Source organism: Podarcis erhardii (genome assembly GCF_964252035.2).
Source record: "Podarcis erhardii genome assembly, chromosome: 13".
Classification (NCBI taxonomy): Eukaryota; Metazoa; Chordata; class Lepidosauria; order Squamata; family Lacertidae; genus Podarcis; species Podarcis erhardii.
The window spans coordinates 52607344-52618033 of NC_138502.1; the positions used below are offsets into that span (position 1 = coordinate 52607344).

At 42.5% G+C, this 10690-nt stretch overlaps 1 protein-coding gene across 4 annotated transcripts in view; it reads left to right on the forward strand.

The window, feature by feature from the left end:
* LOC309326407 (band 4.1-like protein 4B) overlaps nucleotides 1-9028 on the forward strand; it is a 144156-nt gene extending 135128 nt beyond the window's left edge. For 3 of the 4 annotated variants that reach the window (XM_081835070.1, XM_081835069.1, XM_081835071.1), the window contains 2 exons: nucleotides 4978-5144; nucleotides 8439-9027. In XM_081835070.1, coding sequence (XP_081691196.1) covers nucleotides 4978-5144; nucleotides 8439-8508 — 237 coding nt within the window. In that variant the 3' untranslated portion in view covers nucleotides 8509-9027. Of the gene's footprint in view, nucleotides 1-4977; nucleotides 5145-8438 lie in introns of all 4 variants that reach the window. The other variant, XM_081835068.1, reaches the window with a different exon arrangement.
* Nucleotides 9029-10690: the final 1662 nt, after the last annotated feature.

The window sequence follows — 10690 nt, forward strand, 5'->3', positions numbered from 1 at the left end:
ACACCCAAATTGTTCTATGCTCAACAGCACTTTATAACTGTACTTAAAGGATGGACAGATCCTGCAATTCAGCTTCTCAGTCTGAATGTTTTGCTCTCATGCTTAGTCACATTTGGTTGCCAATATGTGTATATATCCTTTCAATGCTTCTTTATTTAAAGTGTCTCGTTTTTTTGGCTTATACAAAAAGCTGTTGTGGTTTTTTCTTTTTCTTTTATAACATTGATGTTCTTAAAGAGCAATTTTTTTAAAAATCAGCATGTTTTTTCTTCTATGTTCATCTTATATTCCTTTAAGAACTGGGTTTATAAAGAGAGGAACAGCTCTTCCTCCCGTTCTTCTTCATGGCCTCTGAGCAGTTTCACATATTATCTCTGCGCCTGCATATGATGTCACCAGAACTTCATAGAGCTAGGCTAACACTTTGGTGGGAAGCCCAAGCTATGCTCAGCTATGCTCAAGGTGGTTCCTGCACTCCCACAGTGGCTGCATTCTCAGAGCTCAAACTAGGCAGGCGTTCATTAGGTCTTTCTCCCTTGCTCTTAGGATGGTGGACTATTGGAGGCAACTCCAGCCCAATCAGTGCCCACGTAGCCAGTTTACCTTTTTATCTTTAATTACTGACCGTTGCAATTTCACATGGATTATTCTCTATATCACTTTTTCCACTGCATCTCAGTCACTTTTTCTTCAGCTGCCAAGGCTGTTTACAAGTTCATCCTGAAAATTAATAATGATGGAGGCAAAAGCACCTAACTAGGGAGGGCATTTTTTTTAGTGATTATACTGAAAGATTGGTGGCAGCTGTCCTGACTCTCGCTGGAGCGTGAGGAACTCAGAGTATAGTTCCCGCCAAAATACTTAATGCTGAAATCAGTATGGTAGCCAGGGGGCAGTTGCCCCCCCATCTTAACTAACTGACCAATTCCATCACAGATAACTCAGTTCTGCCCCCCAGGATAATGCCCCCCCAAATAAATCCTGGCTGCACCCGTGATGGTACATAGGCAAAAAGGATCAAGAGTCTTAACAGCCTGCCTAAGCAAGCTAAGGCACTGATCCAGCAAGTAACACACACCTTTGAGTCCAGTTATATTGGAGCGAGTACACTATGAGACAGTTGCTAACAAGGCATTTCCCTCACAGAGGGTTTCCCTCTTAGCCTGGGACAAAGAAGACATATTTCATGAAAATCTGATCTGTCCGTTTTGATGGTGTGTTGCAACATAATCTCTGTGATTATGATTTTCCATCTGCTAGAATAAACTTGTCCTTTGTGCTGAAGTCAATACCTGGCTGCTTGTTATGTTATGCAGCTTGTAGATGCCCCCCTCCATCCTATAGTATACTTCATATGTGGACTCATCTGTTATAACCTTGACTTCTTCTTTGTCTGTTTAGATGTTTCTGCTGCTCAGTTTTCCAAATTAAATAGTTCTTTTTCAGGTGTCTCTGCTTTCTGGTGGCAAAAACACACCCTGGTTTCTTCTCCTGCTTTATCTCTTAATCTGCCTAGATCAGCTCTGGCCTCAAGGATTATAATGAGAACACTATAGGACAAGGAGGGCATGTTCACATTAGGAGCTTAAAACACAGCAAAATAGTTTCCCCCTGCCGCATTTCAAGACACATTTCCAGAGTGTTTTAGAGGGGGCAGGGGGGCCTCTGCAACAGCCCACCTTGAATTTCCATTCACAAAGCTGTCGTCTGTGTGTGCGCACTAATCTGCACATGCAGGATGGCTGTCTCAAATGATCACACCATTCTTAAATATGAAAGGGATGTGGTTTGAGTTTTCTACTTGAACTGTGGCTGATTTTGGGGGGAAATGCACCACACAGCAGTATTTGTCATGAAACGACAGGATTGCTATGGACTGTGGCTAACATGGTGTCAATGCTGCTTGGCTAACATGGTGTTTCCTGCTTGGTGGCTAACATGGTGTTTCCTGCTTGGCAGGGGGTTGGACTCGATGGCCCTTGTGGTCTCTTCCAACTCTATGATTCTATGATTCTATGATTCTATAATGCAGCTTCCAAAACTAGTAGTTGGAGCACACTGGTAAGCAGTAATGTGAGAGTAATGTGTCTGAGACATAGCTTATGAATGCCATTATGTGTTTGCCCTTGATTTCTTCCACAATACCATGTAGTTGTTTTACATGGTACTTACATTTTCCACTGCTGAGTCTCTTTATATGATGATGTAAGAGGTATAGCTTTGTTTTTTGGTGTGACTTGGATACTGAGTTTAGTTGTTCAACAGCAGGATCCCAAAATGGAGAAAGAGTATCTTGTTTTATCTTATGATGGAACTTGATTATCCAAGGGAACATTTCCTTCAGCCACTAGGCAAAGCTACCTAGGTTGGCTTCCAATTTGGCTTCCACTGACCTTTTTTTAATCCAATACATCACCTAAAATTAATGCCCAGCTTTCTTAATATAAAAACTGCACAGTTCCTCTTTGCATCTGTTTCCCACCTACCAAGGAACCTGTGTGTTTCACCTAAGGGTGGGGACAGATAAAGGCAGCATATCTTATGTTTTCAGAAGTGTTGAATCAAACATTGTATATTTCTGCACCCTGGCAATCCCAGGAGCAGCCTTCATGGCACTTGGTAAAGACTGCTTTGACAGTCTGCTACCCTCCTACATTCCATATTTAGACTGTGACTCTGTGTAATAAATAAATAAATTCAGACTCCATGGCTAGAACTTCAAACCCAGGGATGGAGAGCTTCTGGCCAATGGGCCAAATTAGACTTGGCAATACGTCCCAGTTTGGCCCAGGAGGCTGTTCCCTCCAAACTGCACCTGCTTGCTGTCCAACAGACATCATAAAGAGAGCCTGATTGGGAACTCTGTAGCCCAGCTGGGTGGGCTTGTGGTAAGTATTGATCATCCGGTTGGAAGCCCTCCTTTCCTCCTGCAGGTGGTGTTGTTGTCCTGCTTTTGCTCTGTGTTTGCATATATAGCCAGGGCTACAGTCTGTTAGGAACTGAGCAGGAAGACAGGAACCCTGCCCCCCCTTGAGCATATGCATGGAGCTGGGTTTCCGGTCAAAATGCTAACCTAGCTCTAGAAATCCTCAAACAATCTTCCTTGCACAGCTCACATATGTGGGATTGCACAGATGATCACTAAAAAAACCAAAACAATCTGGGATGGGGTTTTTTTTAACAGTTACTGGTTGCTGGCTTTTCTGAAACATTCATCAATTGCAATTACTGTACATTTATTGTAATCGCTGTCAGATCAGTAAGTATCCAGAACTACATCATCAGTTTCTCGCTTCTCATTACAGCAAGGCAGCTGAACCCTACAGGGCTGACTGTGGGAACGTGATTTACATGATTAGGAAGTTACATGGGAATGACTCTCTCCTTGTGTCTTCCTTCTCATTGCAACCATGCTCTCCTCAGCCCACCAAACAGGCTGAGAGAAGTGCAATTGCCAGCACCAATCAGCTGAGGAGTAGGGGGAGATATGCCATGGGATTGCTGGTAGGATCAGCACACTCCTCAACTCTTCCCAGCACCAGTTGTCAGGGAAGGCACAAAGTATCCCTGCCCATTGCACACCTGCCTTTGTTTCTCTCTCTCTCTGTGTGTGTGTGTGTCTGCGAGGGTGAGCAGGCGTGTGCTTTTATATGTCTGTACTGCATACATCTGTGAGTGCTGAGTCCCCACCACCCAGTGTGCCCTTGGGAGCAAAAGGGTTGCTTGGCCATGCATGCATATATGTGTTTGTGCATGTGCCCCACAATTTCAGATTTCCCTCTCCTTTGACATTGGCCAACTTCAGCATTTGATATACTTTGGAATAAGGTGTGAAGAGCAGAGAGAATATCTTGGCCTTGTTCAGATAAAACAGCAGAAGCTCCTTGAGCACGTCAAGGGTGTGGAAAGCTGCCATTGGGCTTGCAGCTCAGCTGTTGTCACCTGGGTGTGCCATCTGCAAGAACGCCTCCACATCGCCCATTTGAACACCCTCCCCCTACCCCCAAGGTGCTGGCTCTTAAAAGTGGCACCATTGCTGGATCCAGGGTTTAGAAGGCTTTTGGGTCAGGCACCTGCCAAGGGCCCTTCTCTCTCGGCAAGTCTCCCTCTTCACTGCCATTATTGCCAGTTGCTGCTGCTCCTCTTCCTCATTGCTGTTTCCACTTGCTCCACTGCCAGGCAGAGTGACAATGAGCAAGGAAGCAGCAGCAGCAACGTCTGCTCTTTTTCCGCACCACCGTTGTCTGGGCCAAACTTGAGAGGCAGACGAACAAGCAGGTTGCAATGGCCAGGAGAGTAAGCCAGCCTCGCCACCCAGCCCCTGCTGGAGTATGGACCCTCAGCAGATGCCCAGTCATGCAGACCCTGAGTTCCAGGCCCCCCAATGCTGCCCCCATACATTCCCAACGTCGTACCATAAATAACACTGTTTATTACTAGTCTAAAATTTCAAATTCTACATGTTGATATAGGGTGTGGTAGTCAACTATGTTTCACTCAGAGTAGATCTATTGAAATCAATGGGCCTCTCTTGCTCATGTCAATCATTTCAATGGGTCTACTCTGAGTAAAACAGGGTAGTTGACTATCACCCATAGCATCTTTCTCCTAGGGTTCATTGTAGAAGGTAGTTTCGGGAAATCAGTATTAAGCCTGACAAAATTGTCAGTTGAAAGTGTCAGAAATTATTACAGAATTTAGGAGAGACTTTATACTTAGAACTCTGTAGAGGTTTGTAAAAACTAATGAACTTGAATTTTATCCTCAACAAGTGCACTATGCTGAGGAACCTTTGCCTAAAAATCTGGATGGTCCTCTTCATCACAATCATTATGATCATAGTTTTTTGGCTCAATGGCCTTTTGACATCTAGCTGCGCCCTTTTTAAAAAGACCATTGCTGATATCAAATGTGTGGATGAAATGGGAACAGGGAAAGATACAACAAACCTATTTTTTCTTTTATGTTCATTTGTAGGCAGAATTCATAGACAACAAGCAACAATGCTGTGTAGTACAGTCATCTCCAAAGATGTTATCACCAGTTGCCCCAACATCTGTGACAAAGTCTCTGGTGGGAACCTTTCCGACGCCAACGGTGCAGACCATCTATTCATCTCACAAACCAATTTCTCTGGCAGACAGGTACTGTTCAACCATTCCACGGAAGTATTATGTGGCTTTCTTTCTGAAATCTTTCACCAGTCAATAAGCGTGTCTCATGGGGCCAGTTTTCAGATGTGGGTCGAGGAAGCAAAGCGAGAGCCTGGGGGCAGGGAAGGAAGAGGGAAGGCGCTGCTGTTTTGCCTGGGCTTCCCACATGCTCAAGCCCTCATCAGCCATGGTCTCTTCTTCAGAATATTCATGCTTAATTATATTTAAGTTGCTATGACAACCTGTCAGCTGAGAAACCTGATAAGGGATGGTGTGAAGATGTTAAATCAGGGGAGTGTTTCCATGTCAATGAAAATCTTCCATACAAATGGGTATTAATCAGTATTTACTGTAGCAGTAACCCTTCAAAATGCCCACAACTGCCACACTTTCCCATATTAACTTATCACTTTACAACATTACACAAAAGTACAGCCCTTCTTCTCTGTCTTGGTGAAGCCTCTTTGATTTGCATTCTAAATGACTCTCAAACTATTGAAATCTTTGCCTCTCTTTTCTTCCATCTTCTCACCTTGGTCCACTCAGTTCTACCTGCAATTTAGTGCCACACCTTTCTTGTTTCTCCTCTAACCCTCCTTAAATCCTTATATGGATTTCTGATCTGTCTCAATGCTCTCCTGCTGATATTTCTCATTCTAACTTTTAAAATGCCCCATCTCTTCTATCCAGATATAATCCCTCCCTGAGATGTTTGCTTGCCGAATTCCCATCACCTGAGGCACTGAAGGTCTCTCTCCCCCTCAAACTACACCTTTTCTCACCCGCTGCTTCTTATCCTTCCAGAATTCTTGCCACCTCATTTACTTTTCTGTGACCTGCCTGGCACAATATCCTTATCTCCACAGTGTATGGTAACTTATGCCAAGTACTTGGAACTGTACTAGCTAGATATATGTCATCCCTTCTTCTGTGTCATTTTCTAGAAGTAGCCTTATATTATTTGTGAGGTATTGTGAACATCAGGGGGGAGAAATCTTGTTCTTTTCCTGCCAAGGGTGGCCCTGTTGCAGAGGTAGATTGTCAGGGGTTATATGGGGGGGGGGGGAGCCAGAACCCCAAGTGAATAGATAGCTATGAGACTTGCCTCATTGCGAGTCTCGGGGTCCTCAGAGCCCCAAGGTTTCTCCAGGGATAGCTAGTGGTGAGCCTTTCACACTTGCCTGCACACTGGCATCCAAAAATGGTCTCATGTTTAAAAGATGATAGGACGAATGGGTGCATTGCAACTGGAGAAGGACTGTTCTAGATTGGGCCTATGGCAAACAGGGAGGGTAGCTTAACCTTTCACTCCCACCCAATTTTTCTAATGAAAGTTGCTGCCAACCCAACAGCTACTATTTGCCTTGTTAAGGAAAAGTTGTGTCTTCATAATGGTACACAAACATTTCCATGGAAGGCCAAACAGCAGCTACAGAGAAGAGAAAATGGTGTGGTAGCAAAAGGTCAAGCCGTTCCTGATCCAAATTTCTCTTCCTCAGCAGCTGATGCTTTCCAGGACTGAAAGAGATAGGCGTGCCAGTCTGTGCCCAAGGAGCCCCTGCTAATTCCCCATCTTAGCATCACTTTCCTAAGTGGCTGCATCTCTTCATAGAAAACCCTTTGTTGCACTTTCTATGTACAGTGGTACCTCAGGTTACATACGCTTCAGGTTACATACGCTTCAGGTTACAGACTCTGCTAACCCAGAAATAGTGCTTCAGGTTAAGAACTTTGCTTCAGGATGAGAACAGAAATCGTGCTCCAGCAGCAGCGGGAGGCCCCATTAGCTAAAGTGGTGCTTCAGGTTAAGAACAGTTTCAGGTTAAGTACGGACCTCCAGAACGAATTAAGTACTTAACCCGAGGTACCACTGTATTCCTATTCTTTGTTCCACCAGTGAGGTAATTGACCCCAGAAGCCTTTGTCTGCTTTCTTCCTCGGAAGAGTGACTGGCTAGCTAGTCCTTTTCTGGACCACTCTTTCTCAATTCCCTCCTATTGTCATACCCACCTTGTTTCCTTGTTGTGTCCTTCAACCCTTTTTTGTTTCTTTGCTTCTCTGACCCAGCTTAGCTTGTTTTTACCTCTGTTTCATAGGTTTCTCCACTGCCATTTCCTCTTCAGTGATAACACATCTCTGCCTCTCTCTTCTTGCTCTCCTCTGTTCACACCAACACTTCTACATGCAAACTCTAGCAAAAATTAAATTCCAAGAGTCTAATAGGCCATAAAGTGAACTAGAAAGTCCCCCTGCATATAGATTTCCTTCACACTATAGGCACAGTCATAAGGAAGTGGGGCATACTATTGATCAGAAACCAGATCAGTCTTCAGGCTGCCGCTGGAAGCTCTATGACCTGTCTGCCCCACACTTGGCTACTGGACAGAGACTTCCACCAAGACCCCGTTAATGGGGTACCCCAAGAATGTTGCAGGTTCCACTCAGGTTGATGCACCAATTCACCCATTTTGCTATGTGACATTTTGCTATGGGGAAGGCAAAACCTGCAAACGGAGTCTATCTCAGCTCCAAATATGGCAACCATTGGTATCCATAGCAAGGTCAGGCAGTACAAGAAAGAAAAACATTGTTAGAACCTACCTGTAAAATAAATATGGTTAGACTTAATACAATTGACATTGACCTAGAAAGCAAAAGATGGTTAAACAAAAGCACTGTAGCCTAACTGGGGGTGGGGGTGGGGGTGGGGGGTGGTGGCTCTTCTGCTGACCGTGCTGAGGGTCACTGACGTGATCGGCTTTTATTCCCACCAAGTGGGAACGTCTGACTCATGGCCCACCAGTGAGGCTCTTGAATTTGAATCAAGAGATTTGACAGGCAATCCCATAATGCAATGCAGCCAGCTGGGGGGGTTAACATCTGGCTCTGCATGATCTGGCCACCCAGGGATGGTGCAGGACTGCAAGAAGCTGCAGTTGTCACCCATCCAAAATGGGGGTAAGCAGCGCTTAAAGACCTATGCACAAAGTTCCCACTGAATACAACCCTATTAGTTTATGCTCTAGGCTTACTCTAGCTCAGTAGATCATTAGCAACCTCAGGGGAAAGAAGCTGCTGAAAGAGATTTGATTGGGTGTGTATTTGTTACTAAACTCATAATGTGAGTCACATTTCATCTCACATAGTGGAATATTTTCAGGATGTTTTACTTGATCAAAAAGCAACCTTTCTCTATGGTTGGTGTTACTGGAATGTTAATTATTTTAACAGAAATATGCAGCATCTTCTGCCCATAAATGCTTTGTGTGTTCATTAATTCCACAGTGCTGAGACTCTGAGGCGGGAACTTGAGCGAGAAAAGTTGATGAAAAGACTGCTGATGACAGAATTATGAAACTTCTCACTTCTGTCTCATTCAGAGAATGGATTGGGGCCTTTTTGTGCCTTCCGTCTGTTTACATTCCTTTGCTTGTGTGTGTGTGTGTGCGTGCGCAACATAATGTATCATTACAATATGATATATTACAATCCTGGATTAATCAGTTGGCTAAAAGAGTTAATTCAAGGATTTTCTTTGTATATTTGTTACTCTGGCGAGGATCCAAAGAACCGTGAAACTAGTGGTTCTGTACCACTATACCACTAAAAAGGGGTTTAGAATTCAGTCTTTTACCTCAGACAGCAGCCCCTCTCTCTTCCGCATGGCAAACAGCTTTCCAAACAGAGAGTAGTTTCAAGAGCTGTTTGCAAGAGGGACTCAAATGGACTGGGAGCAGCCCCTCCCTGAACCTAAGCCTCTCTTCACATCCCAGTCTATGATTCTGTCTGTCTTTTATTTCTGCTGAATGTTAGGATTTTTAAAAACTACAAAATCAAGTTGAGGCAAATTTTGGAATGAAGAGGAACACCGAGGAATACACACACAAACACACACACACACACACACACACACACACACACACACACGGTGTTCTTTTTCTCCTAGATTTCTCCTATATGTATATTGCTTTCTATTAAGAAACAATATTCTGTATATATGTTAATAACTGCACAGGGATAAATATTATGCAGAATATTTTGATAGCATATACAAAAGGTCATTTTGTAGATCTGAAAATTGCAGCAGTCTGCTGTTGTTCATTTGTTTTGTTTTTTAAACAAATAATGGCTGTTTGTTATATAATACTTCTACATGGTGGCGGGGGAAGAGTGGGGAGGAGTTGTGACCCTAGGACTGTTAGTCTCCATAGAAAAATAAAAGCTGCTTTTTTAAAATTCCAAACTTCAATATCACACAAGGAGGAAATGCACAAACCCACCTACACTTTCAGGAAATAAAAACCTTGTTAATTCAATTTTATATTAAAATAATACAATTTTCAGTTATTCCAGTTTGCTTCCATTGATCCCCATGTTATCATACCAAATAAAATTGAAAATTACATTTTTAAGTGAAATTCTAATCTGCAAACTTCTGCATGCAAATTTCAACTTCAATCAATTTATTGTGCATAGCCAAAAGCCTTTACAATGTACAGCAGAGGGCAAGGCAAGGCTTTCCTCTGAAATTACATGACATACCATGGAAAACCACATTTGAAATTCTTACATGCATATAAGTTAAGCATGTATGTAAGTGCTGGTGAATATTAAGGCCTTAAAGAACATACACTATTAAAGGTCAAGTTTCTTAGAAAACTTTGTCTTCCCAATTTTAAGCAGTGCCTAAAAGTGTAGTTCAATTCTGAAACTACCGTTAGTCATCAGTTAGAGAAATTTTTGCTTTATATGGTCTGGTAACTCTGTTTTTCTGTTACAGATATAACCCTTTTTCTTGGTACTCTTAACATCAACAACTATTCTAGTAGTCCAACAAGCACCGGGTTACCCAAACCTTGGTGATAGCCGATAAGTAGAACAGGTTCAGGTCTTTCACACTAGGGTAAGGAGTTAAAACTGAATATCTTTTGAAAATCTACTGATGAAGAACTTGTGATAAAAAGAAAATGGCATAAGTGTTGGGAGGGCTTCTGTGATTTATGGTACCTAAATAAATTTCAAAATAGGCACCAATAATGTAAAGTGTCTCCTAAACTCCTGTATGCCTGAACTGTATTAAATAGGTGTTGCCACTTGCTATATTAAACTGCTGTATGTCTGAACTCTGTTAAATAAGCATTACTCCTCCAACACAAAAGCACACAATAGAGAGGGGGAGTCATTCCATATCAAGTGATCGAACTTTCCCCCCCTCATGTCATCCAATTTTCTTAATAATTTGTACGCTTGTTGAAAGATCAAAAATAAGTTTAAATCTATTTTTTTAACCTTTTTTAATCTCATCCCATTTGTGAGTTATGAGGGTTTGAAATTTCAAAAAATTGACCATTTTGGCCTACACAAAAACCTTAAAAGCTCAGACCAGCATTGAGATACGTCAAAACTAAAAACACCAATCTCTTCAGAACCTCATGGGCTTTAATATAATATGTCACAAGATGGACTTGCTTTAAAATTTAAATTACAAAATTTTAAATTTTAAAAAGTGATTAAAAATTAATATGATTTAAGAAATT